The sequence below is a fragment of the Amphiura filiformis genome, chromosome 16, assembly GCF_039555335.1.
Source record: "Amphiura filiformis chromosome 16, Afil_fr2py, whole genome shotgun sequence".
Classification (NCBI taxonomy): Eukaryota; Metazoa; Echinodermata; class Ophiuroidea; order Amphilepidida; family Amphiuridae; genus Amphiura; species Amphiura filiformis.
Window position 1 is genome coordinate 21,694,296 of NC_092643.1, and position 27,510 is coordinate 21,721,805.

Here is a 27,510-nt window from a genome sequence, read left to right on the forward strand (position 1 = left end):
AAAATGTAACCACGTTAACAGGTGCGCAATATGATTCCAAGGTCATTTACAATTAAGTAGGATAAAAGATGCATACGATAGAATTGGAACACTTGATGAGGCAATATCACCTGCTGGTGTACAAGGGCTTTATTGAATTTTAGTCGACGAGATATTTCTTAATTATGAAGAATCCTTTAAAGTGGCATTCTGTGATTCTTAAAGTTCCTGCAATCTTATTGTTTTTTAGCCGTGTTATATGACATGATATAACGCGGTTCAGCGCGTGCGAGTTGACGCGATTCGCGAACCCGCTATTTGAATCAACCAGAGGCGCATAGCAACAACAGGACTGGTCGATTCTAAGCCCTAGGTAATTTCTTGAAATGTAGGATTAGATTTGATTAAAATTTGGTATACTTTATTTGAATTCGAGTTTAAGAATGATAATAAAGGTATTGTTTTAGCCGCTGTTGTGCATCTATTGTCACATATAACACGGGCGACAAGAAATTATATGCGCATTTGTGGCCGAAAATCATCCAAAAGTGGTGTATTCATAATTGTTTAAAATTGTGCAGATCTTGTGGTTCTTGAGTAAAGGCAATAAGCTATAAAAAGGCAAATAATTTTATGAAACCCCACACCAGCGATTTTATTAAACCCCATACCTGGAAAAGCACAATTATAATCTTTTGAGCTTAAAGGCGCCATGATTTCCCACAAATTCAAATTTCTGTAAAATATAATATATTATGTATTTATTTTCACACTGTTGGTTGCTCTGATAATCGATTTCAAAACCTGAAGCATCTTTTGATCCACCTTGTATGAACTTACAAACTTTGAATCGTACAACAAATTTTTATACATACAGCACAAAGCGTTTGCTAAAACAATACTTTATAATCCATTTCTTGAAAGTCACTCACAAATGCCTTTGTGTTTATTGGGTTATAAGATGCGTAGGTAATAGTCTAAATTCCACCAGAATATAATATATAAATGTGAAATGCGTCGAGCCTGGAGGCAGCTAAAACACTGACATCATTTTGTCACTAGTTTCAAAATTGGCTGCATAGCACTGTGCAAAGGCACGAAGAGAACCTTTGTAGAAATCCTTAGAATTTGAAATATGGCATTAATAGGATTTGCACTTGACAGGTTTTTAAAAACTGTGTCAAATATGACAAAAATACAGATTTCTGCATGACGTAAGGGTGTATAAGTGCAATTATTTGAATTACTTGACGGATAAAGGTTGGTCAAATTCGATTTACCGCTCCATATTGTAAGTATAAGGTAGTTGCAGCAAAGAGGAGAACATTGGTCGATAGTCAAAGGTGGTACTCTGTTCAATGAGTTATTATTCGATGGTTCCCCTTACGATTAGCGCAATATGTTGATGGTATTTAGTCACTTATTCGTGGAGAACACTGTTGAAATATTAAAGATTAATTTCCGCTAATTCCAATATTTATATCTCACCGTATGATACAACCATTGACTTTTTTTCGCTATTTTGCGATGCAAAAAAATCTGAAAACTCATCTCTTCATAATTAAAAAACACTTGTTCAACCCAAATGTTGACCTTTGACCTTTGTGCTCATAACTCAGGAACTATAAATCTTAGAGGCAAACATATAAATTTTCTGAAAACTTGATTTAAACACGACCGGTAGAGCATTGCCTGCGTTTGTGATCAGTGGGAGGTTGTGAGAGATCAAAGTCGACCTCACTCTACTGGAGCCGCGCCACTCTGGCCCACTGAAATATCCACCATTTATTTTGTAAATATCTATAACAGATTTGAGTGTATTCTGACTTGTACATAGGCGTAGATCCCAGGGGGGATTTACCCCCCCCACCCCAAATATTTTACCAGGGGGGATGCTCCATACAATCATCCCCCCAATGTTGACGCCTGAATATAGGTTTCTGACCAAATTAACCTCATATTTGCCCATTTTAGCCCCAAAATGCAAATTTTCACGCGCTTCGCGCGCATTTATTCCACTTGTGCACCATATTTCATCAGTTTAGCTTCAAAATAGCAAAATTTTTAGCGCGCTTCACGCGCATTTGTAACATCAACTTATTCTGTCGCCAAAAGGTCCTGGATTCACTATTCTTCAAGACTTTTTTTCAACACCATCCCCCCCAATGTCAAAAAGAAATCTACGCCACTGGACTTGTACTCTCATTTATAACATGACTTTCCATTTGACCTCTGACGTCATGATATTGTGTTACTCATGCTTTTTGATCCATATGAATAAGACATTATTTTTGTAAATTAAATCTAATACTGGAACTAGAATTTGAAACTCACTTTGCTACAACGTTGCGTATGAAACCATCGGACTTCATCAGGCATTTGATTTCATGGACGAAAAAGAAAACAGACAGCGTACATGCAGTCAAAGTCTCAGCATCACCCGATAATGAGGGCTGATTGTTCCATGAAATGCGACAGGCAAAACTGCTACGCACTTATCGCGTATTTTTACGATCTATCGCGAAGGCACGAAACGCGCTATCACGTATACGCGAAGGCACGCAACGCTGGCGTGATTGTTAGACGCGGCACGATCGAACAATCGGCCCTCATGAATATGCGAGAATTCACAGCATACAATGCACGGGGACTTTGACTGTTGATACATGGTCTGTAGTAGTCTGTGTTTGATTAATGATTGTGTGACATCAGATGCCTGATGAAACCCGATGGTCTCGGACGCAACGTAACAATGTGAATTTCAAATTTGAGTTCAAGTATTAGATTTAATATACAAAATAATGTTTTGAACTACTGGATTAGTAATTTACACCAAGTATGAACAAGACATTATTCACATTGATTATTACACGAGCGCTTTCAGTGTCAAAGCTACAAATTAACTTTAAATATTTGCTTTACTGACCCACTTAGGCAAAATCGTGTATACAATCAGTATTCGAATGCCCTTTTACAGGACAAAATCAAACACGTTTCAAGCTAGTCACATTACAATACTGTATAAAAAAAAACAAGAGTCTACGACCTCCATTGCGCTAATGTCAATCATATAATAATTCAATATATAATGACCTAATTACACCGGTGAAGCAAGATGTAATTTTATGAAACAATGCTATTTTGTTTCTGACACCTAATGCATTAATCTGAGGTTATACTTCCTGCCTCGGCTTTTACCCGGCGTATTATGTTTTCCTATGTGTCAACGTGTTCCAGATTATTCACTAACTACAAATTCGAAAGACCAAAACAATTTTGAATGTTATAACTCATTTCCCAAATTGTTTAACCCTTATGACATCGGTACCGTAAGGGTTATTATTACAGTTAGATATTTCCCTACATATCGATTGTATGGGAATGAGCTACGAAATGAAGGTGGGATTCATTGATTTTGATCAGGCATGTCAGCACTTCAATCATAGAAACTTTGCAATGAAGCGAAAACGAATGAAATATCAATTCTGTCTTGGTTTTTTAGACCAAAATATTTAAAGAACAAAACCATTTAAGACCGTGTAACACTTGAACTGTTAAAGCTATGATCAATGTGTTAAACCAATAAGATACTAGATACAAATGGTACTGCCCTAGTTAAAATGTACATGTAAAATTAACTATAAGCTACCTGAACACAATCGTTTTTATATTTTGATTCTGCACGTCAAATTGGTTGTAAAGGAGTAAGACATTACTAAAATTTGAGTTTGTATTTTTGGAGGCTACCTGGCTATCCTCGCTCATACTGAATGCGTTCCAAAACCTTACGCTATTATCTTTCCATGTCATTAAGGGAAGGGGTATGAACGTTTGGACAGTATTTATTGTGGGACATTAGAGCACATCAGACATATCGAATCGCATTCTGAATACGAAGAATGTCCTTCTGATATCAAATAATTTTGATTTTTTGAAATTCGCAATGTAATACATTTTATGGCAAATCATTAAAATTGATATTTTGATATTTAACAGTACTCGAAGTAAACTTTATAAATCTGATGATTTATACTTAAAGTGTATGTAGGTGGGATGAAAAGCCGACGATCAATTGAAAATTTTGACCTTTCGTATTGAACATATGGATTTTTTCCCCAAAAAAATCCATATCTGCAATATGAAAGGTCAAAATTTTCAATTGATCGTCGGCTTTTCCTCCTAGCTACATACACTTTAAGAATATATCATTAAATTTATAAAATTTACTTCGAGGACTGTTATATATCAAAAATATGAAAAATATCAACTTTTAATAATTTGTCATAAAATTTGTATTATACCATGAATTTCAAAAAAATTAAAATTATTTGATATCAGACAGACATTCTTCGTATTCAGAATGCAATTCGATATGTCTGATGTGCTCTCATGTCCCACACAGGCGGCGGATGACATGATCGCGCCGGCAACTCGTGAAACCGCCCGGCCGTATGGCATTTTCCATACACACAGTTAGTTTTGTGGGGTTCATTATCGAACCCCAACGGTTTTAGCTTGTATTTATATTATTTATCAACATAGGCCTATTTGTTTGTGATATTTCAAGCGTTTTAAAATTTCAAAATAATCCCATTCAATTGCACGGTTGACGATGAAAATTTACTGAATTTAGGGACTGCACGTCATACACCACCTGGTCCCACAAAAAATACTGTCGAAACGCTCAAAACGCTCATTCCAGATCCCTTAACAGTGTGTGTCATTTTAATCTTTGATGTAGCCAAACCTCATCCGTGGACAGAGTGAAAAACGGGTACATTTCTTTAAAAGGGCATATCTTCGAAATTTGTGGACCGATTAAAATAATTGTCTTGGTTGATTAAAGCTAACGATTTAAGATTTCTTTACTTTGCATCAGTAACACGATTGCGAAGATCTTGGAGGCTACCTGGCTATCCTCGCTCATACTGAATGCGTTCCAAAACCTTACGCTATTATCTTTCCATGTCATTAACAGTGTGTTTCATTTTAATCTTTGATGTAGACAAACCTCATCCGTGGACAGTGTGAAAAACGGGTACCTTTCTTTAAAAGGGCATATCTTCGAAATGTGTGGACCAATTAAAATAATTGTTTTGGTTTATTAAAGCTAACAATTTAAGGTTTCTTTACATACAAAATATTTGATAAACTTGTCAAAAATTGGAGAAAAACAGGGCACAATGAGGTTCTGTGTTTTGGGACACCCTGTACCACTCCTGAGAGGGCTACTGTATAATTATTTCAATGGCATTCCTGACAATATGGACATGGGCAGAAAAATGGGGTTTTATTCACAAGAGCATTGTACCCAATAGTACTGACTGTATCAATACGATTCATTTTGTAATAACTTCACACTTTCTTCTTGACTTTGATGGATGGTAGCTCAAACCCATTTCTATAAAGAATCAATGTCTTGCTGAAACAGATGACAATCTACAATGTTGGGAATTTATCTAAAAAATTGGAATAATATGCAAATAAGATCAAAGTTGAATTATGGGAGTGAAGTTTGAAATATATCATGATCATTATTATGACAAAGACACTCGAGTTGAAAAGTTTGACACAATGGCTTCTGCTTATCGAGTTCAAGTTTGAACCGATTTTAACACCACAAATTTGATCAGGTTCGATACATAATGATTGATTGGAACTCTTACTAAATCAGCCATGGCAACCCATCCGGACCAGACAACCATTAGTAATGTATTGATGTGTCATGTAAAAACTAAATTAATTGCCATTACATGTTACTACATTACTAAAACTGTAGAATCATCCCAATATTGTTTCTGAGACTGATCAAAGTAAAGATATACACCAGGCACAAAAGGAAACTAGTCAGTTATAGTCATCCTTGCTGTTCAACAACCTGATAATATTGGATTATTCTGAAATATACATTTTTTTAATTGGACTTTGCTTTCTCATTTTACACCCTGTTCAATAAAATCGAGCAGTAATTGACCACGATATGCGCCTCCAACCCCTCAAACCCCAAAATCAAAAGTTGCAATTTCAACGATTCAATTGTGTCTGTTACATTGTGTGCTTTATCATGTTTATTGATTGGCCCGTGGTGCTTGTGTGCAATACAACGATGCGTTCCCATTGAAAATTGTTTTCATTTGGGGGTTTGAGGGTTTGGAGGCGCATATCTTGGTCAATTCTTGTTTGATATTCACGAACAGGGTGTCAAATGAGAAAACAAAGTCCAGTAAACAAAATGAATATTTCAGAATAATCCAAAACTATCAGGTTGTTGAACAGCAACGATGACTATAACTGACGAGTTTCTTGTTGTGCCTGGGGTATTTGGTTAACGAAGAATTAGATACTAGTAATTAACTGATTGTGTTTGTTAGTCAACTCCACCTGTGACCATTGACAACATTCATAGATTTCTAGTTGCTAGCTGTTGGTATTTGTCTAGTTTGAAACTTGAGTAATTATTCAAACATTTATAAAAGAAAAACATCATATTGGGATTGTCTAAACAAATCCAACTTTATATGTAACAGTGTTCTTTTGTTTCATAAACAAAAAGCATACACACTTCGAATTTTAAACAAAAATACTCTACGGAAGTTTAGAGTTATGTTATTTTATGAAAAACCCGAGCGCATAGCGTTTTCAGTAATTCAAAAATATGTTTGGTGTTTTTACTTTAGATGATACTGATGAATAATGGTTCGTGGCTATCATGAAAATCCCAATGTGATCTAACCCAGCTGAATTTCATTATTTTCATAAACGTTGCCAAATAATTGCAAAAACGTGTACATAAACCTCATCCTCAATAGTAACTGAAGTCCTTACATTCATCAGCTAATGATATTTTACCAATAGCATTACCGAGACGCCACTAACTGATCGATATAAATTACCAAAATAACTCTTTAAAACGTTATTTAATTTTAGACAGAACAGAGGGAACGAATTAAAAGGATTAAAATTGGTATTTATATTTTGCTAAATCGATAGTTGTCCGCTCATAGCACAAGACGAGAGAAAGGTTGAATTGACTACCTGACTACCAGAATAGCTTCTTATTTCAAGCAATCTGTCTTCACTTTGTTTTCTTCTTGTAATCAAATTACGGGGTAATTATTTTCAGAGTGTACACTATTGTGTCCGTGTGATCTGATAAACACTATTTCATCAATGCTTTTACAGCAGGATGAGTATGTCCTGTCCGAAACTGTCGGACGTAAAGCAATTACTGAACTAGTCACGTTTACCACGAAAGAAAACCTCTTGCAAAATGCAAACAGATAAACAAAAATAATAACCCAGCACTGGAAAGTTGTAATATATATTTCTGTATCTACTTTTACATTTTAATATAGTTGTATTTTTTACAATTTTAAAAGAGCTCTGTTAATTCAATAACTGTTCTACTTTAAGGGTATACGATGTATTGTTGGTAGAAGCAGCAAAAGAAAATATAGTTCACAGTATCTTGCGAATGGTAGTGAGCTTTAGCAAAAATTGCATTGCTCAATTCATAGCGAGCGTGTAGAAGAATTCAAATATCACAGATATACTTTTGTAGGTCTTGTGGTTCTTGAATTATGTTGTAAAGAGGGCTGAAACAACAACACTTTTGTAAAATGTACATAACTCATTAACAACAATAAATTAAGCAAGTTTTCAAAGTATATGATTTGTAGAATGAACTTTTGCCAAAAACCAAAGTGTTATTTTTCAATAATATATTGATTCAGATAATGAAAATCGTTTTTTTTTGCTGATTCGACCAACAATACCTCGTATAACCTTAAGATTCACTTCTGCCCTTGTGCTCAAAATTTGTACAATTTATTATTTTGCTGTGCAGAAAATAACAGTATAATAATAAAAAAAGACATTAAAAAAATGCATTTTGCTATTGTATATTTGTGTAGGTACAAGTACAGTATGGCAAGCGGGTTGGAATGTTGGTAACTGTATGCAGGGGATAGGCATCCTAAGTCTACCATACACGGTGAAAGAGGGCGGTGTAGCATCACTAATAACCATGATAGTTGTACTGCTGATTGGTAACTACACAAGCAAGGTAACTAATGCATTATTTGTTATCTGCTATATAATATATATTATTCATGTTATTTGTCTGTTTTGTCACTCTACCTACTACACAATAAAACGTGTTTCAATCCAAAAAAACATATATTAAATATAAGTGTTCTCTTTGTTTAACCGACTAAAGGTCATTATTAGTCAGAGGTTGTGGCTTAGATTGTTAGCACAGACTCTAGTTTATGGTCGTGTGGTCATAGTCATTTTCCAAAAGAACCCATGATCTGGAAAATGCACGCTGTCAACGACTTTGTTGTAATACCCGAGTTAAAGAATCGTCGGTACTGTCATGTAGGTATGTAGCGTCATATCAAATTGTAAGCGCTCTTTATTAAAAGTCATAGTTCATTGAATTTACAACCGTATGACAAAACAGGCGAAAATAGTAACATTTTGCACAAGATTTGCAATTTAAGAAATACTACACCCTCGATAAATTTGTGTCTATTTTTTGCATTTTTCTCAAAACTAATAACACACTGGTAACAAAGTTATGTATATTATAGGGCAAGGAATCCAGTTACTACAATGGAATTTCAGTGACCCAAGACAAGCAGTTCGGTATTTATGATAAGAAATGAGGTACCGCTAGGATGTACCTCATTTCCTATCATATATACTGAACCGCTTGTCTTGAGTCACTGAAATTTCAGTGTAATAATTGAATTCCTTGCCCCAATAATATACATAACTTTTGTTACCAGTGTGTTATTATTTTTGGAAAAATGCAAAAATAGTCACAAATTTACCACAGGGGTGTAGTACCCCCTTAAAGAGAATTGACCATTGCTCATTCTAGTGACTCTAGTATTATGTACAATATAAATGTGCCTTTTCATTTAATGACATAAAATTGGAAAAATATTGTAAGGAACACTTGATGTTTTGACTTTTAAAACCTACATTTTGGTGAAAAAATGCCCTTGGATATGTAGTTTTCAACAGATTTTCCACATTCGCCTTGCTATAACATTGAATTGTGTTATCTGTTGACCTCTAGTGACTAAAAAGGTTTTTAGGGGGAAGTGTTAGCTTTCGTTTAATAAAAAAATTCTAATTGGATGAAGGGAACACTTGAGGTTTTGCCAATAACCAATCAAAGAGGCCCATTTTTTAGCTAGAAGCTTCGCAGCTCCTACATTGCTATGCACTCAACAGTGTAGTGTAATCAAAGACTGTGGTGGAGACATTCGCTGCTTGTTGTTCTCTGCTTGGAAGCTCTTGGGACGAAAATGTGTGCTCAGGTGTATCGAGGTGGAAACTGTGCGCATGATGGTTTATAAGAGAATCGTTTTTGTATAGAAACCTTTCCATATGGTGTTGCTCGGTCGCCCTTAAATTCAAATATATATATGACAGGGTGTATGGGTGTGTGCAATTAAGTTGGATCCATGTCCATTATAATATTGATCAAAAGTTGTCTTTCAATTTCTAGCTACCAAATACATTATGAATCTTACAATAATGTGATAATCAATAGGAAACAAAGATAAATATTAGTTTCTTTCATAAATAGTTTGATTAAAATATATACACTCTATAAATGTATCGCTTACCGGGAGCGCTTTTGCGATCCTGTCTCATAAAATCATTACACCAACTAACCCCCGGCTGACGACACTGAATATCCGCGAAAGCGTTCCAGATAAGTCATGATGTTTTTAAATTTGTAAATAATGTTGCAAACTTTTCTCTATTTTTCTATTCAGATCTTGGTGTACTGTCTGTATGAAGACGATCCCACTTCCAAAGATGAGAAAGGTAAACCGAAAAAGATCCGAGTAAGGAACAGTTATTCCGACGTAGCAGATTTATGTTTACCGAGAGGTGGCAGTCTTCTAAATATCATGCAGATAGTCGACGTTACAGCCGTGGCGGCGCTATATCTAGAACTCTCAGGAGCACTCTTAGTGGATACCTTTCCATTTGGTTTTTCTAAATTAGCATGGACTGTCATATCGGCACTTGTTCTTTTGCCAACCATTTTCTTCCGTAATCTAACCAGGATATCCTGGCTTAGTTTCGTCGCTATTTTATCTTTGGTAGCTATGTTTATGAGCGTTGTGTGGTATAGTCTTGGTCGAAGCGTTCGCTGGGAGATAGATACTGTTCCACCATTTAAGATCCAGAGCTTTTCGGTTAGTGCCTCTATAATTCTATTCAACTTTGGCACACAGTTTATCATGCCTGGAGTAGAAGAGAGCATGGCGGACCGTACCCAATTCAACAAAGTCCTTAATATTACGTATGTCATAACCGGAGTTTTAAATATCTTATACGCATTATTTGCATTCCTAACCTTTGCTGAAAATACACACGAGTTTATCACATATAACATGCCATTAGGACCAATCCAAGCCACCGTTAGTTCATTGTTTGTTATCAAATCAATGTTGTCCTATCCACTAATGCTTTTTATAGTTGTTAACTCTGTAGATGCCATGGAATTACCCTATTTACCGCCGTGTTATAACCCTGATGGACAAATAAATCGTCTGCCGCCTATTTGGGCTATGATCTTCCGAGGGCTTCTTGTCGCTTTCACATTATTCCTCGCAGTTTGCATTCCACATTTTACTCTTCTTATGGGTGTCACTGGTAGTTTAACAAGTCCATGGTTAGATTTTATTTTTCCAAGTTTATTTTATATGAAGTTAAAGAGACACAAACTTCGTCTATGGGAGATTTCATTAAATTGGGTCATAGTAGTAATAGGGTTTATTGGGGGTCTCATTGGTCTTATTTATTCGTTGATGGCGCTTATTTTAGCATACATGGATGATTTTGATCCAAACTATCATTTCGATATTGATAATTTATAAACCAAAAAAAGAAAACTATATTTTCTTGTTAAAGGACAGCTCAGGCTTCGATATCGACAAAATTTAAACCAGTAAACGTTTCAACTGTAAATTCTAACAGTTTTGTAAATTGGTGTAAATGTCGAATTAGGAGTGACCATCATTTCATAAAAAAATATGTTAGGATGTGTAGTAAAGTAGTATGATACTTAATACTATCATGGTCTATTTTATACAGGATATGCACATTCATTTAGTAGAAATATGTTGTAATCTTATGTTTTGAAACGGTTTTATGACATGAAATCTACAAAACCCTAATGAAAGATCAAATACTGATTTTGGACAATTTTGTGACTGTGATAACACAAAAATAAACAACATTTTCTAACCTTATGAGGCAATGGTAGCTGGTTACATAACCCTATGGCTATCCTTATACATAATATATACCACAGACCTTTACACATACACCCGGCAGCCCTGCATTGGGTCAGTCTTGTACTCAGCACCTGAGTTTGAAATCCTACCCCTATAGACCTTTTCCACATATATCCCATCAGGCACTATTTACAGATGGGTATGACTTTGTAAATAAACCTTTAAAATTGTCTACAAGTGTCTGTCAACAAGTGGTCTTTGCAATTATTTTGTCTTCACATGGACATGCCGATTCCATTATATCCAAACATCGTAAAAAACATCTATGTTACACATAATTATGCAATTATTGAAAGCTTTGGTAATACGGTTATATATAAAACATCTGTATAAGCGATCGTTTGTTTACCAAGCTTTCGATCGGTTTGGAAGCGAATGCCCAGTCATACCGGAGGAGGAGGAGAACTGCGTGCTCTGTCGAAAAACCTCGAAAAAGACCCAATGTCAATAATGCCCAGAAAAGTAGTGCCTCATAAAATATCGATGCTCGTCAGCAATTTTCCATGAACTCATCGCGAAGAAGATTCCTTTTCTCCGTTCAAGGCACCAGTCAGCATATGTGTATCGTAAATAGAACTCTACACCCCCGAGGGATGGTGTATTTTGTAACACTCTCCCAACAGATCTAACCCTATGGAATAGTGCATGATGGGATATATTTAAACCTTTTATAATATTACATTGTAGAAGAAAAGACCTAAATGAATTAGATCAGGAATATCTCAGAATCATTTCTGTTGACCTAAATAGCGCCATCAGCGTCACATTAATATTTTCTGATTTTGCGCCTGTCTTGCTAATACGGCTCAACCAGTCCCAAAATCAGTACAGTAATTCAACCCAATAATATTATAGACTCTGCGTGCCATGTAAGCAACAGTAAAAGAGAATGATTTATCCACCTTTATTAGTAAAAATATTAGTTCACCTGGAATTACTATTCGGATGGCTGCGGTATAAAAAGTCACTGGATTTATTGATTGTCCTTCGATGATCAGAGCGATGAACTTCATAATACGTTCCCAGACCTACAAGGCCGCACCTTTACAGAAACTCACTAATCACGGTGGCTCAAATAATTCCACAACCATTCCAGGGATGCGTAGTTCGAGGTCATCATATCAGCGCAAATCTTAATCGACTTACAATACACTGGATCGCATCACAGCCAGGATTGGCTCCTCGAGATTCCCCACTGTTGGACTTGGACAATAGCAGTACGTTCCTTGTGTGCAGAGGAATTTCAAACTAGCACTATTTTTCACGAGAACAGGAATTGACAATGCAGGGATTCGAATTCGTACCGTCACGCACCAGAGTCGAGCGTCATCACCGATTGAGCTATCTGGTCTAGTCAACACTTGCGTTCTCATTTTGGAGTGGACAAAAGAAGATAGTAACACTAACATATCGATTAAAGGCAATTATTATTACTATTAAAAACATTGCGCACCTGACTGATCTATAAAATATATCATACTATACAGCACGGGTGATTAATGTTAACAATGTTTATTCCGAACAGAATAGAAGCTTATAACGTCACCCTCCTGGAATAATTGCTCATTTTTTGTTGTTGTAGTTTTGAGAATAAATACAAAATATGGTTCAAGAATACATATAAACACGTGAATTTCCGTGACTTCGGCCTGTGACTTCGGCAAAATCAGAGCAAAATCTTCAGACAAACAGCTGAGTTAGACACAAATTATGGCGTTAAAATGCCCAACTCACCATTTGTAACCTGTTAAATGACTTAATAGAGACATGATTGAAAAAGTTAATTTCGGATAAAAACTAAAGGCAATTATCGCAGTAAGGTGACGAAAAGGAGAGTTACATTGCGAAAAGAAGTAAAAAGTCAGCGAGATTTCGCCTAATTTTCTATAAAATACTTTGTCAAATGTAAATAACAAGTCACCAAAACTTGCATTTTTGTAACAATGTCATCAACGCTTTAATAATAAAACAATCAAAATAATAGTGCATGAATAAGAAAAAAGGTACAATTCATAACAATAGAATATGTAATGCTTAGCTCAATCCTCGTCTTACCAAAGGGGGTGGCAGGTTTGCTATCAAAGTCTAAGGGTAACGGGGTATTTGCCACTCAGATGATTTTCAAAAGTGCTCTAATGAAAAATTACGTATCAATGACGTCACAATTTCCGCAAACCTTCAAATGCAAACAATTGTATTTTTACATTATAATAGAGTGTTTCCCGCCAATACTACATCTATTCACTTCCAGATTCCTACCAAAAAGGTACACTTCTGCCCAGCTACTGTGTGCCTACGCTAGAATACCAATACAGTACCAATCCAGTACCAGTGTGTGTACTGTACATGTGAGTCCAATGTAGTATTGACGGGAAACACTCTGTATGATGTAAAAACACAATTTCGTTCATTACTTTGCGGAAGGTTTGCGGAGATTATAACGTCATTGTCATTGTGAGGTAATTCGAAACATGTTAGTACTTATTTGGTATCAATTTAAAGAGAACACACATACGTATCCAAGGGAGCCAAATAAATATGCATATATTATCTATTTGTGAAACTTAGAAGGGGTAGTTACCACAAAAGGTTGGGTAAGACAAGAGTTAACCTTTGGATTCAACAAAGCTGTAATCAGATTGTCATTTATGTATTTGATGTAATTAGTTATCAATTGGATTTCAATCTTTTAGTTGCAGATGTTTCAACTTCTATTAACTATCAACCAGTTGATAACGCGTGGATTCTATTTCTCTAAAACAAAGAGCACAGTCTTTGGTAATATGTCTCATTAAATAACAAAGCTTTAAGTAATTTATATGTTTTCTACCAAGGAAATCACAGTTCACAAATTTGGAATAAAGCAAGATATAGTAAGCCCGACTAGGCGTAATATTCCTGTTTTAGTCACAATTGATTTGATCACGCAATAGAGTCACCAAATACGAATAGATTGAACAAAGTCATTTGGGTCCTAGGCATTCGTATTACATGACAATAATGTTAAGTGGATGTTTTTTGATTGCCTGTCGTAACTCACTAAGTTTGGCTGGCAAAAGTCCGATTGATTAGTATCTTCTGTATATAAGCAACACAGTCCGGGACACAGTCTCTCTACTAAAGTGCTAATATTTAGCACTGTACAACAGTCTTAATGTGCTAATACTGAACACATTAATGTAGTGACAGCGGCATCATCTCCCTCCTCCTCCTCACCACTGGGATGCTTTAAAATAGCTTCCAAACGTTTTATATACGGAATAAACTGAATACCAACAGATGGCGCTATCACTGCACGAGTGTGCTCAATACTAGCATTTTAAGTGTACAGTGCTTAATATTAGCACATTAGTAGAGAGACTGGGTTGACATGACAATCCGCTGTAGAAGTATTGATGTAACAGGCCCTGGTAACAGGATCAATTACCATAGCGACGTGTCTACACTTTTCGCAAACGTATTTGAATGTATTGCCCTGCACTAGACGTTACGTCATCATGACGATCGTAATTTTATTTAAAAAAAATACATTTAAGCTGAGTCCAGTATGTTTTTAGTGCTGCCTGCTTCACATGTATACACTAATATTGGAGGTGCGAGTGAAACATACATGGACTCAGCATAATGTGAAATTTACGATCCAGATCTTTATCCCTGTTCTTTGATAATCTATGGTGCAATATATCAGAAGAAATTCGTAACGTCAAAAATAGTGAAGCCCCATCGCTATCCCGGATCACTATAGTAATTAATCCTGTTACACCTCTAGTTCAGTCCACGGGAATAGTAAATTTTAAGTTAAACAAACGTTTTGCCCCTGTAATTAATGTCGATCCTTTTGAACACCATAATCTCGTAACTACATGTCCTGAGCACACGAATGTTACATTTTTGTGATCAAATAATTTGTGAATTCGGAGCAAGTTTAATATTTGACACCTGTATGCCCGGGCCTGTATGGGGGTTGAGGATCAAATACAGCTTGGCAGACACAATATTCGAGCTTAACCGTTGTCTGATCTGATGCCATGCATTCACGCCTCATATTAATTTAGAATGTGAGGAAAACCCCAAGTTGTTTCCTGTGTTTAGAAATTAAAATATCTAAAATCTACATTGTACAATATGTATTTAATATTTAATGTATTTATTTGCTTCTATGCACAGCATGTTTGACCCAAAGAATAGTATGTACATAACAATCATTTTAAAAACGGGTAAGAATATTGCAAACGAGTATAGCAAGAATTTTTTTGTTTTGATGAATCCAAAAGTGTTGAATATTGAATCCAAAATGTAATAATGATAAAATTGAATACGTTACGCCCAATATTGATTCGTCTCGCTATAAGTTTTAACACATTGGACTCGATCGAAATATGGGCTCAATTGATCCAATTTTATATCAAATTTGGGTTAAAGCTGTATTATGGGTAACTTCATGTATTGGTGGTATCCAAGGTCACATACTAATGTCAAAGGTCATTTGAGGTAGACTTGTAAATAGGCTGAAAATTTAATAAAAATGTCTGGCATGAATATTTACTATGCATGGTGTTCACTGCCCAGATCTACGGACGACCTTTTCGGGACCGCCGTCCATGTTGCTTGGAAGAGGCGTTTGGAGGTTCCTGGCTGTCTTATCGACTGCTTAGTGTCAGAAGTGGGCAAGTGAAATAGCTGCCCCGTGAATATTTGGCAATCTACACAGTACATTGTACTCGTCTGCACATGACAGCTACACATGGCAGCTATTGCACTTACCCACTTCTGGCACCGAGCAGTCGTTATAGTGTAATTATATTAAATAACCGTTATGCGTTTGGCAGAATGGCGAATGGCGATTTGTCTCTTTATTAAATTCATGTTGCGCATGAGTGCTCTTGAAATAGGAGATCAATGGCGCTGCACCGTTACCTAATCCTTCATCCCACTCTTATTCATTCACTAATCACAACATATCGCTGTTGAAATAATTAGTATGTTGCTCTTGCTCTCTAAAGCCTGATCCACTGTTCGCCAATCATTCCAATGTAAGCGAATTCGTGTTTAACATGGATTTAATGAAAGAGGTGAATCAATATTCGGTGTTATACCACACTTATAACGAATTATAGATTCCTATTATAAGTGTACCAATCTGGATAAAGTTTTATCCTCGCACACTGCAACCCAGAGAACCCCTATTATAGGTGTATATGTTTTAAGCGTTGGGTAATGGTGTTGCAAGAAAACAGGCTTTGTAATCATGGAAATCTCAAATTTAGTTTTCGTTCAAATACAAAGACAAGTTTGGTTTAAAAATATTTAAAACCAAGTCAAGTGAATGTTTTACCAAATATTTCCGTAGTGCGTAGTGTCCACACATATGCCCATGTGCTTTATGATGGGAAAAATATTATTATCAATATTAAGTTGTATATAATAAAACTTGTAAAGCAGAAGTTATTTTTACTATGTCGCTTTATACGACAGTAATTACCAGGTACTAACTGAAATATAAAATTATTTTAGAAAATCTAGAAACAAAATTATTATCAATTGTGTGTATGTGTAGCAGATGTGTGTGTGCTGATAATTATGGTGAGCGCTTTTTATAGACTCGGATTTCATATCACAACAAATTTATGATGTGCAAGAAAAGTTGAACAAAAGCGAGAGCAGTTGCTATTTATTTTGTAAATAGCCGGTATAATGTATTATAAGCTTGATTATAAGAGCATGAGCGACAACAAAATAGTTTTAAAAGTCACAGATTTAGAATGTGTGTGTGATATATGTAGATAGAAACATTATCATGTCATTCCGTGGATACACTGAGTTTATTATTGTAAGCATTAAAGAAGATGATAAACAAGAATTCAAACATTGTGTCTGTGTCTACTTACCATTTGTACCCTGTGGAATCCAAAATTTGACATTTGACCTTCTCCCCTATAACTCAAAAACCGTACATCGGATCAAACTATACTTTTTCTGAGTCCTTACGACGAGAGAAATACATTGGTATGGTTTTATTAAGATTTGACCAATTTTGGTATTTTACTCGCTGCATAAGCGGCCATTTTGGATTTACGCAAATTAGGTACTGTTCCACTACTGGGCATTACAACAAATTACCACTGAGACCGAGTGACAAACTATAATGAGCTGTGACTTCATCACCCAATTTCAGACCCATACGCAGGGGGGGGTGCGGGGTGCGACCGCACCTCCCAAATTTGCAAAAGTATACAAAAAGTCCCAAAATGTAAGAATTTGCGAGCGTAGCGAGCAAAAAAATCAGGTTTTTTACGTTTTTTTGGTCAAAAAAGGTCCAAATTTGGGGGGAAAGTCCACTTTTCAAAAAATTGCCCCCCCCCTTTTGGAAAAAAGTCCACTTTTTCAAAATCAGCACTCCCCAAAAATATCCTGCGTACGGGCCTGCCCAATTTACATATCGCCGTCTACAGCCAATACATTGGAGCACCATTGGTCTGTTTGCCAAATATTCATGAGAACCATCAAATAGGTTATTGAATGGACTGTACTACCATAGATGAACTCCTGGATGGGGCAGCTTTAATTAGCATGAGGCCGCATTGATATGTAAATAGCGTATTCTTATTTAAATTTGTGCCCAGACGTATTGAGGGCGACAGTCATGTTATCCAGACGGAGAATGGCTGCATATGCCGGGCATGTCAATTTGCTGAGTGAAGGCTGATAATCACCTTTCTGTATAGGTAATAAGCTAGTATATTTCGTGTACCAGTTGGTTATAACAAAAATTAGTATCATATAAAATATATTAAATGTATAAACTTTGAAAGTTACATGAATTTGAAGAGCAGAGCTTCGAAATCTAGCTAAGTCAGGTGATGTGAAATTCTGCTGCGTGACCCCCTCTGCGTGGTAGAATTATATTCATAAAACATTGAATTTAACAGATATCATGGGCAGCCAACCACGATTTATCAGCATTTAAAATATATGTTAATTAACAAAGATAAATAATAAAGAGTACAAATGGCAATTAACTAGTAAACAAGCCTGAAATCTTAAAATGTTGCCACGTGTTTTCCCGAAAATATGACATGCAACATGTGACCACTATTCAGATTTACCGTAAATATTTGGAGTATGCTTGCACATCATGCACATACACTGTGCATTTCTTTACCTCCGTATAAAATCAATAATTCATGCTGGGAGCCAAGTAACATTGTCTGCACAGTGCAGCTTGGTATTTTATTTTACTTGAGCGCATAATAGAAATACATCAGACCATCATGGCGCCATGATGGAAGGTCAGGTCGGGTATCAAAGGTTATTATAACTTAAATACTACTTGTATTTCCCACCTTGCCTCTGTCACATATTTCCTTCATATTATTGACAGCAAGTCCTAATTTTGACTTTGCTGTTGCAAAATGTCATTTCATATCAAATTAGTAGACTTTCTTTGAAAAAACATATCACTGGTGCCTGATGGGAATACCCGTCCGCCATTTCATTAAACTGGATCGTTTTCGCGTGATTTGTGCCCAGATGTATTGGGGGCGCGCTATACTCTCATTGAACAGGCAAAGTTCGCAAAACTAACAACGTTGTTATTTGCCAAACTCAATTAACATGATCCAAGGGGTCGAACATGAATTATTCATAACGAGCTATAACGGATCGATAACTGGCCTCACTTTCTAGCTAGTAAACCAGCTGAATTTTTCATAGATTTTGCGTTGCTAATAGCACAACCGTTAATTTAGTGTCACCCCCTTGGTACTACGCTACTGATTACGGTGAAGGATACCGGTTCAAATCCTTTGTTGGAATGTGCACATGCTATGCAATATCGATCAGCCAAGCAGAAGGCAAATTGCGTCAAGTGGGCATAAGTCATGCATGATCAATATGCATAAAGTTTGCTCGACTAGGTGGTTTCCGACCAATATTGATGAATATTGCATGGTACAAAAAGGAAAAATACCCGAATGATGTCCACATTTGGCTCAAATAAACGTTATGGTTCATACTATCGAGTGAGTTTGGACTGTAGTATTAATGGTAGCACACAGTCTTCTGTACATGTCAGCGCTGAACGCGTTGCATGGTACCATGTATTGTCAATGGCATTATCGGGCCTTGATTCACTACGAAACTGAAATTCTTGGTTGAAATTACATCAGGTACCTGTGTCGGTTTTTTAAGTTCTTAAATTGTTTTGCATGTAATATGAAGATATATGTGACGTGTCATATCAAAAGGAGACACTTTTGGGCAGGATCGTAAATGGAGAAATAGCTAAAAGTCTGCCCGGGGGTGATTTTTTCACAATTTGGGTTTGTTGCGAATTTGTGATGTTTTTAATGTTAAAAATATTGTCTAATAGTTTCAGACTGGAATATAACTGGCATCTTGTATTTTTGAGACATTTTATAAGGTAATTCCTACTCTCAACATTGTCAATGATATTTTTAAAGGCCGATATCTCAATTCTTTATAATACCATATCTTACGAACTCAATATCTTCGCTTAGGAATGTCCGATTTCATTGGGGAAAACGGCATTGTGGAGCAAAATATCTCTATATTTAAGATATGTAAAAACCTCAAAATTGATAACCTGCCCAAAAGTGTCTCCTTTTGACATGACACGTCACATATATTCAAATCAATACATACATATTCAAATCAATATTAATTGATACGGCTTTCAAAAGGAGTGGATACGTGTAGTTAGCCTATACCGATTCACCACACACGGTGAATGGGAGATGTCCGTAAACTTTTTCTAATGGATTTTCGGGGACTTTTGATGTGTTATTAAGTATGCTTTTCTGAAATGAATTTTGATTAAATGGATTTTGTTGCTATTAATGGTGGATGATTTCATACTTTGACTGGCCTATATCAAAGGACAATTTGCTTAATATTTCTTAACAGAAGGGCGGGCAAAACACAAGATGGGATCCCAAAAATTAGGCATGTGCAAAGGGGTGGGGGTGGGGCAAAGATTTTGGCAGGCCGAGAGGCGGAGGGGCAAGCGATTTTTGGCGGGTCGAGAGGGGGCAAGCAATTTTTGGTGAGCCGTTTGGAAATTATATATATATTACCCGCCGAGGGCTCATAATTATTCCACAGTCCCTAAGACAACCATAAATCAGCAAATAAATTATTTACGGTTTCAAAATGGCGACCGAAATACGTTTTATTTCACGAACTTAGTCACGTGATTAAAATTAGAAAAAACGCTTTCCCGAGATAATTTTTCAATAAAATTTGGCTCAAAGTAGGGGAAATATTAATATATTTACATTGCTGAAATAAAATTTGAAAAAAAGTATCCCGTTTCAAAATGGCGACCAAAACAGGTTTTGTCACGTGACCCAAAATGCTAATTTATGGTAATTATCATGGACCCCCCCTTATGTACATGTACTTAAAAGTGTTACATTTTCATTGATTCTGAAAAAATTGATAAAAAAGAAAACATTCCATACATTTATACATGTAATCCTATGGGACGCTTATTTAGTGCAGCCATGTATTATACCAGAGAAGATGTAAAGAAAGGAGGGAGAACGGAATTATATCCTTGAGATAATCCCGTAGGTAATCCTGTCGCACCTATTCATAGTCCTTTATTCTCAAGTAGTTACACATCTACTTGAAAGTAGCCTTTGATGTGATGTGTGTTGCCGACTACGGTTGATTAATTTTCACTCCAGAATTGAAACCATATCCAATGTTTCTATAGAGAATCCCTTGAAAGTATGACACGTGTGTGTTAAGTACCTGATGTTGCTCTGAAGGGATACCACACGTGGATACTATAAGAAAGAAATGTAGTTTTGTAAAGATTCCAAAAAATCCGCCCATTTTGGAACATATAGTAATTATTTAGGAGAGTGTTTTAGGATTTTGTTAGAAAAGGGATGATCTTTGATCATCCATATTTTATTGTTTTATGTATTTTCCTGTCATTTCCTGCAAACCTAATAAAGATATTTTGATAATTGAAAATAGTCTGTATCATAAATCGTAGAGGTTGAAAGCGTAACCAAGCGTGCAAAATTATTATTTGCCATGGAACTTCGGTCATATTTTATTTGAAATAAACTGGATGTTAGGATCTGCATGCATGGTATGCATAGTATTGATGGTATACAGACACTGACCTTTCCCTAAAACTAGTAAGCAGCAACTTGTGTATCACACCCGTCATGGGTTCGAACCCTTTTTGTTGTATTTTATTGTTAAGCCTAAATAGCGTGATTGCTTTTGAATGAGCGGCAACACACATATTTTGTTTGAGGATAGCTGGATCTATCTCCTTTTCTTTACATCTTCTCTGATTATACAAAAGAACACAATTTTTAAACGCTTCAACTTAAAGTGAAATCACGTGTAAGCCTATGGGAACTTTTCGAAAATCAAAATTTGCATAAATCTTGACCGGTCCCCTGCATCCTAACCCTTTCGCTAGTGATCATATATGATGAGTATCTTCAAGTGCTGCGTTGGCCTACAAGATTATATATATAAGCAGCAGTGGCGTAGCGTCATGTGCCCCCCCCCCCCATCGATCCCATAGGATTGCCAAAAACGTGGTGTGGTCAGAAACAGGGCCAGTCACCTTATGGAAACACCCTATTTAATCAAGAAAAACTTTTACATTCCCCGAGGCAATATTTTCCGCACGAATTGTTCTGTTGAAAACATGAGTCAACCTTTGAACCGTACATCCTGGCTATGCAGAAATAGAAGTTCACACAGGCTTGAATTTTACTGCATGAATGACTGATCACTGTGCATGGTGTTTCTGTAGATTACTCTATAAGGGAATCCTCATACGTCACGAATAAATTATGATATAAACACAAGTGTTTGTTTACATGCCAGACTCGTTTTATCAGCAGTATTTTAAAGCATGTACTAAAATCATGCATTGTTTACCTGGCGTTGACGCTGTGCGGGAGTTTTCAAGTTTTGAAGACGTTTACGCAAAATATTTATTATAGGGGCATATCAATTGACGGACTCACTCCAAACAGTTGATTAGGAAGAGATCAATAATACAATGGTCGAGGTCCAATGACCTTTAACCTTTTTACAACACTCCAATGATAAATAGACCGAAGGTTTTCATGTTCTTCATATCCCATTGTTATATTCTAAAAATAGTTTCTCAAATATCTGTGAAAGTTTTGCCCCCTCCCCCAGCATCATTTTTCTTATAAGAAGCAAATTGTGGGTGTTTATATTATTTAAAAAAAAAATATCACCTTTAAAAACTAATATAGGCCTAAGGCTGAAATATTTTCAGAAAATATCTCTTCTTAGTCAAATCGCATAAAACAGTTAGAATATTGATAGTCACCAACTTAGGGTTTTGCCACTTTGACTTTGACCCGGCCCTTTGTGCGACAGTCCATGATAAGCGGAGGAGGGGGAGGGCCGGCCCCCGCCCCCTGGCTACACCACTGTGCACACCATTCTTATTTCACATTGGTGGTCAAGTTATGGCTAATTGGCAAATCTTTAATAGGCCTACAATGTAGTTAGTTATAAAAAGAAAGTTACAAAAACAAACTAGTAGGCCTATATTACCTAGCCGCAGTATGTGGCCCTCACGGACTTAGCGAGCGCGTAGCGCGAGGAATACGCGCGAGACGTTCAATCGAGCGCGTCAGCACGAGGACGCAACCTCTCTGGATAGTATAGCAACAGAGCCCGAAAGTAGTGCTAATATTACCATGATTACCGGTACCCATTGACAAATAACCATTAAGGTTACACAAAGAAACGTATAAAGACGCATAAATTTGTTCTCTAAAACAGAGTTTTCTCAGTAATCAAATATCGCAGCGAGTGAAATGTTGGTGCATTGGATGTAGCTTAACATTTTTTGTGTGTTTATACAAATTTTTACCATAAATTTGAAACTCCTTCGTTTAAAGCCTTTTTACGCACCATGTTCACAAGATCAAAAACGCGTTCCATGACGTTTTATTCAAATGTACGCCCCGTATAAAACCACGCCGAGTGATTGTTTTCTTCCTTTTTGTATTGTACTACAAATCGATCAAAAAAATAATGTTGCCATGGGGAAGAACCAAATACAGTACCGATTAAATTTTAAAAGCCCGTTTTTGTGGAACATTTTCGAGAATCTTGATTGAGAAAAAACTGTTTTGTTACATTATCGATATCTTGATTGTGGAACGTTAATTTTGACATCTAACTACCAACATTATTTCTCAACGGTCTGTCGATTAGGGCCTACTCTACCATTTGATTTTCATTCAAAATTGAAGCAACTTTTGCAAAAAACCAGTTTTTTCGTCATCGATGCGTCCGACTTTGTGGGGGCAATGCGCTTGTTTATCATAACAGCCTGCATGCACTATTGAATATCATAGTCAGTTTGAGACCATCACTTTTCGTAAGTTCCCTCCGTGGCTCAATCGGTTAGCGCGCTTGACTTAAAAATACTCTTCTCGACTATGTAATAGTTTTGAGCTGGTCAACTATGGGTTCGAGTCCCCGTGTGGTCCAATTCTATTATTTTCTCTTTTTTTTCTCTTTTTCTGTCTTCTTTCTTGTTTGTTTCTTTTTTCTGACTGCAGTGATTGATTGTTTTTGCCGGGTTTTTTTTAATTATTGTATAATTCAGGAATTGGCCTATTAATCTAAATAGGCGCGGCCTATATAAGCCTATGAATATTTGTTTACAAATTAGATATTGGTTGTTGGTTTTGTTATTGTTGTTGTTGTAGTTATTGTTGTATAATTGCATAATCAGGGTAGGCCTACTAAGCCTATTATAGCCTATAGCGGTATTGATTTATTTCACGACAGATATCATCTAAGGATAATATTTAAAAAATTGAAAATTTATAAAATACCATAGGAAAATTGCAGAAAACCGGCTGCTCCCCGCGGCCCCCACCCGGCAGTCCCTATCATAGCTGCCCCTCCCTAACCCTGCAACATAGGATGACTCACGTGCCATGGTTTCATAGGTTCGTGGTCATGTGCATGTAGATTGATACACAAAGTACGCTTGAGTTCATTTTTTTCTGCATGGCTGTTTCTATTATTAACTTACGCCCCTCTGGAATCAAGCCTTGAAAATCCATTAGGCCAAGTAAAATAAAAAACATGTTTCACGTCCGGATTTTTGCAAAAAAGGAGGAAGAGGGGGCTTTTTATTTTTTATTTTTTATCGCAAAATCGGTGTAAATACCCATAATTCGAGCTGATTTAGCGTACACAATAATGCCTGGAAAAAGGAAGAGGCCTCTTTTTATTTTTTGTTCTGAGAGATGGGCCCCTCTAATTATGACAAAACCTTCCAAAAGTGTTTCTTGTATATTATCAAGGCTATAGAAAACATCTCTACTTCCTAGACATATTTTTTAAAGATATAACTGAATTTCACAAAATAAAAATATAATTGAAGAAACCTCAAAAAAGAAGCGGGAGGGGACGTGAAACATGTTTATTTTTTTATTTGGCCTTATATGATTTTGGCAAAATTAACAAAAAAATCTCCAAAACGGAAGGGTTTTTTCGTCGCTTTTACCGGTAAAGTGCAGGTTCATCATAGGGCATTATAAATCACTATTGATTTCTGGTACGTATAAATTAATTGTAGGTTTTTATTGCATTATATGATATTTATATCTACAGACGTAACAATAAACATTTATTGTTTTGTTTGTTAGTTTTTTGTTTCCATGCAGGTGGTTTGAAAAATAAAATACTATTGCAAAGTAAAATGATATGAGTGTGGTGTTTTGATTTCAATAAAATTAGTAGACAAAGTCAAGTTAAAATGAGAGGGGACAATGGATTAAATTGGCAAAATATGAAGTTGGAGATCACTAAGATGAATTGTTTGCATGATTAGCCAAAATGAAAGTAATTTAATGAAATACAGTTAAATCACATTAAACGAACATAATTTTCGAATTAGATGTGACAAGTTTTATACTTCAGGGTTTGCAAACATTTTATAAATAATGATTTTTGCATGTATTCAAGTTAGTTTCATCATTTAATTTTATGCAACATAACTTGACTCGTTAAAATAGGTCCGCCCCAAAATAATTGCACTTCAAAGAATAGACTAAAAAAACTAAATAATTATCTAAGACAGCGTTGAAAAAGACGGCATTTAGTCAACAGTCATGGTCATATTTTGAGTAAAAATAGAATATGAACAAGTGCATGTTGACTAAGCTAAGAGATTTAATAAATTTGTTAAAGACCTTCTAAAATAGCCGATGATTAGATTGTTTGAGCTTGTCATGAGGCCTCTACTGCCTATTTGAAATACCGTATACTATTTCAATATAATAGTCTCATTTATATTGCTTGTCAGTATCATTTTAATTAGCCTGATTTGGGCAGTTCCGCAGTTTGTATAATACATGGAGCTTCCATAAAATGAAATCAAATATATCTATGAATATCTTCAAGATGTACATCCTATTATAGTTGAGATATACCCAGCAAACAAAAAAACATTTTCGACATTATTCGCAGAAGGTTAGCGTGGTTAGAAAAGGTTAATACCAGAAAACGTTTTAATGTCGGGTTTATATATAGGCTATAACCTTAACATGATTTAAACGTCATCGCAGCATTAATTGTTAACCGGTGTATTATTTCCTTACACGAGATTCTAAAACAACAGCTCTATTCAATTTCGTAAACTAAACCGACTTTAATGTGTTCAATTTTGATATTTATTGTGAGTGTAGTCAAAACTAGCTTTCCAGTGATAATAAAATTAGGCCTACTAAGAAGCAGATTATCGTCTCCCTACTACGCAAATTTCCAAGGTTTGTAATTTTGAGAACAAAGTACAAAATGGGATGTGGTTTAGGCATGCATCAGTTACGTAATCATCCTAACTATCATTTCGGATTATTCCCTTTAATTTATATCATCATTATTATTATTTTGTTCTTATGCAAATGCATGCTTGAAGCGTATTTTGTAAATTACAACAAATGACTTTGGTAATTAGCGTAGTAGGGTGACGATATACAAAATGTCATCTATGCTATAAATATGCAACAATCATAACAAAGTTAAACATGTTAAAAGCAGAGAGTTGATATTCTTGAGAGGGCACTCTATTCACGTGGTTTCTTTTCCAACGCTAAAAGATCACGAATTTTGATGGTTTGCAAATAAAAAGTGTCCGCACTATCGATTGATTACGTAACTGTTATGAATAATTTATTAGGTTTTTCAATGCAATCGCCTCGACCCATTAATACATATTATCTGTATTATCAAAGTACTTAGAATAGCAATCCGGTGAGTTCACTGAACTACGCCCTAATACTGATGGCGTTTTAATGGCGTTTAATGGCGCTAATCCTCTCCATACACAGATGAACAAATACAATAGATGAAGGTCAACACGTATGACCTCCTATGTGACATGTTATATGTGATGTACAAAAACCTGAATATCATAAAGATCAGTATTCGTTTGTGCATATGAACTGCACATTTACGTTGCTAGATATTACTCATTATATATAATGACAAATATTGGTATTATGACAATACGGTATATACATTGTATATAAAACGACTAATAGATCCTACTATCATGGCGTCAAGTCAATGTTCATCATACCCCGTATGTTTCTTAAAATTCATTCATATTTGAGACAAATTGCTGTGCCAATTTTATTGGTGCACAAGTAGATCCGTGTTTTTTTAAATTTTCATTTCCTTTTAATGAAAGAATTAAGGTTTTCCACTGCACGGTGGCCACAAGGGTGATACTAATTTTAATGCTATATTTTCAAAACGAATACGTGCTCCCGGTTGGCTCTATAGCCATTTCACAGAAAAGGTATTTCTAGTGCAATGCAGCGTCGGACTCTAGCTGAGAGCGTAGCCTAAGTCATTCCGGACTCCAAAAAGGGCTCTCCATACACAAATGAACAAACACAAAGGAGTGTAGTCTCCTCCGTGACCGGCTTGATTTCGATGGAGCGGAACCAAATTGGCTGCGGAGGAGACGGGTCATTTTTCCATGCAAATTTTTCAGTGTCAGCCGCCTGTTAAAAGCTAGACGTATTATATATACTTACGGTTCATGATTTATTATGGTGAAATGGTAGTATCCATTCAAGCGAATGATTCCAGTCCACAGCGATTCCGTGGTATGCTGTATTAATAATAC

The 27,510-nt window shown here is 35.9% G+C and overlaps 1 protein-coding gene across 1 annotated transcript in view; it reads left to right on the forward strand.

Annotated features, from left to right (window-relative positions):
* LOC140135724 (vesicular inhibitory amino acid transporter-like) overlaps positions 1–13,977 on the forward strand; it is a 108,895-nt gene extending 94,918 nt beyond the window's left edge. Inside the window, exons 4-5 of the mRNA XM_072157324.1 lie at positions 7,893–8,044; positions 9,777–13,977. Of these exons, the coding sequence (XP_072013425.1) occupies positions 7,893–8,044; positions 9,777–10,889 (1,265 nt within the window). The 3' untranslated portion in view covers positions 10,890–13,977. The remainder of the gene's footprint in view (positions 1–7,892; positions 8,045–9,776) is intronic.
* Positions 13,978–27,510: the final 13,533 nt, after the last annotated feature.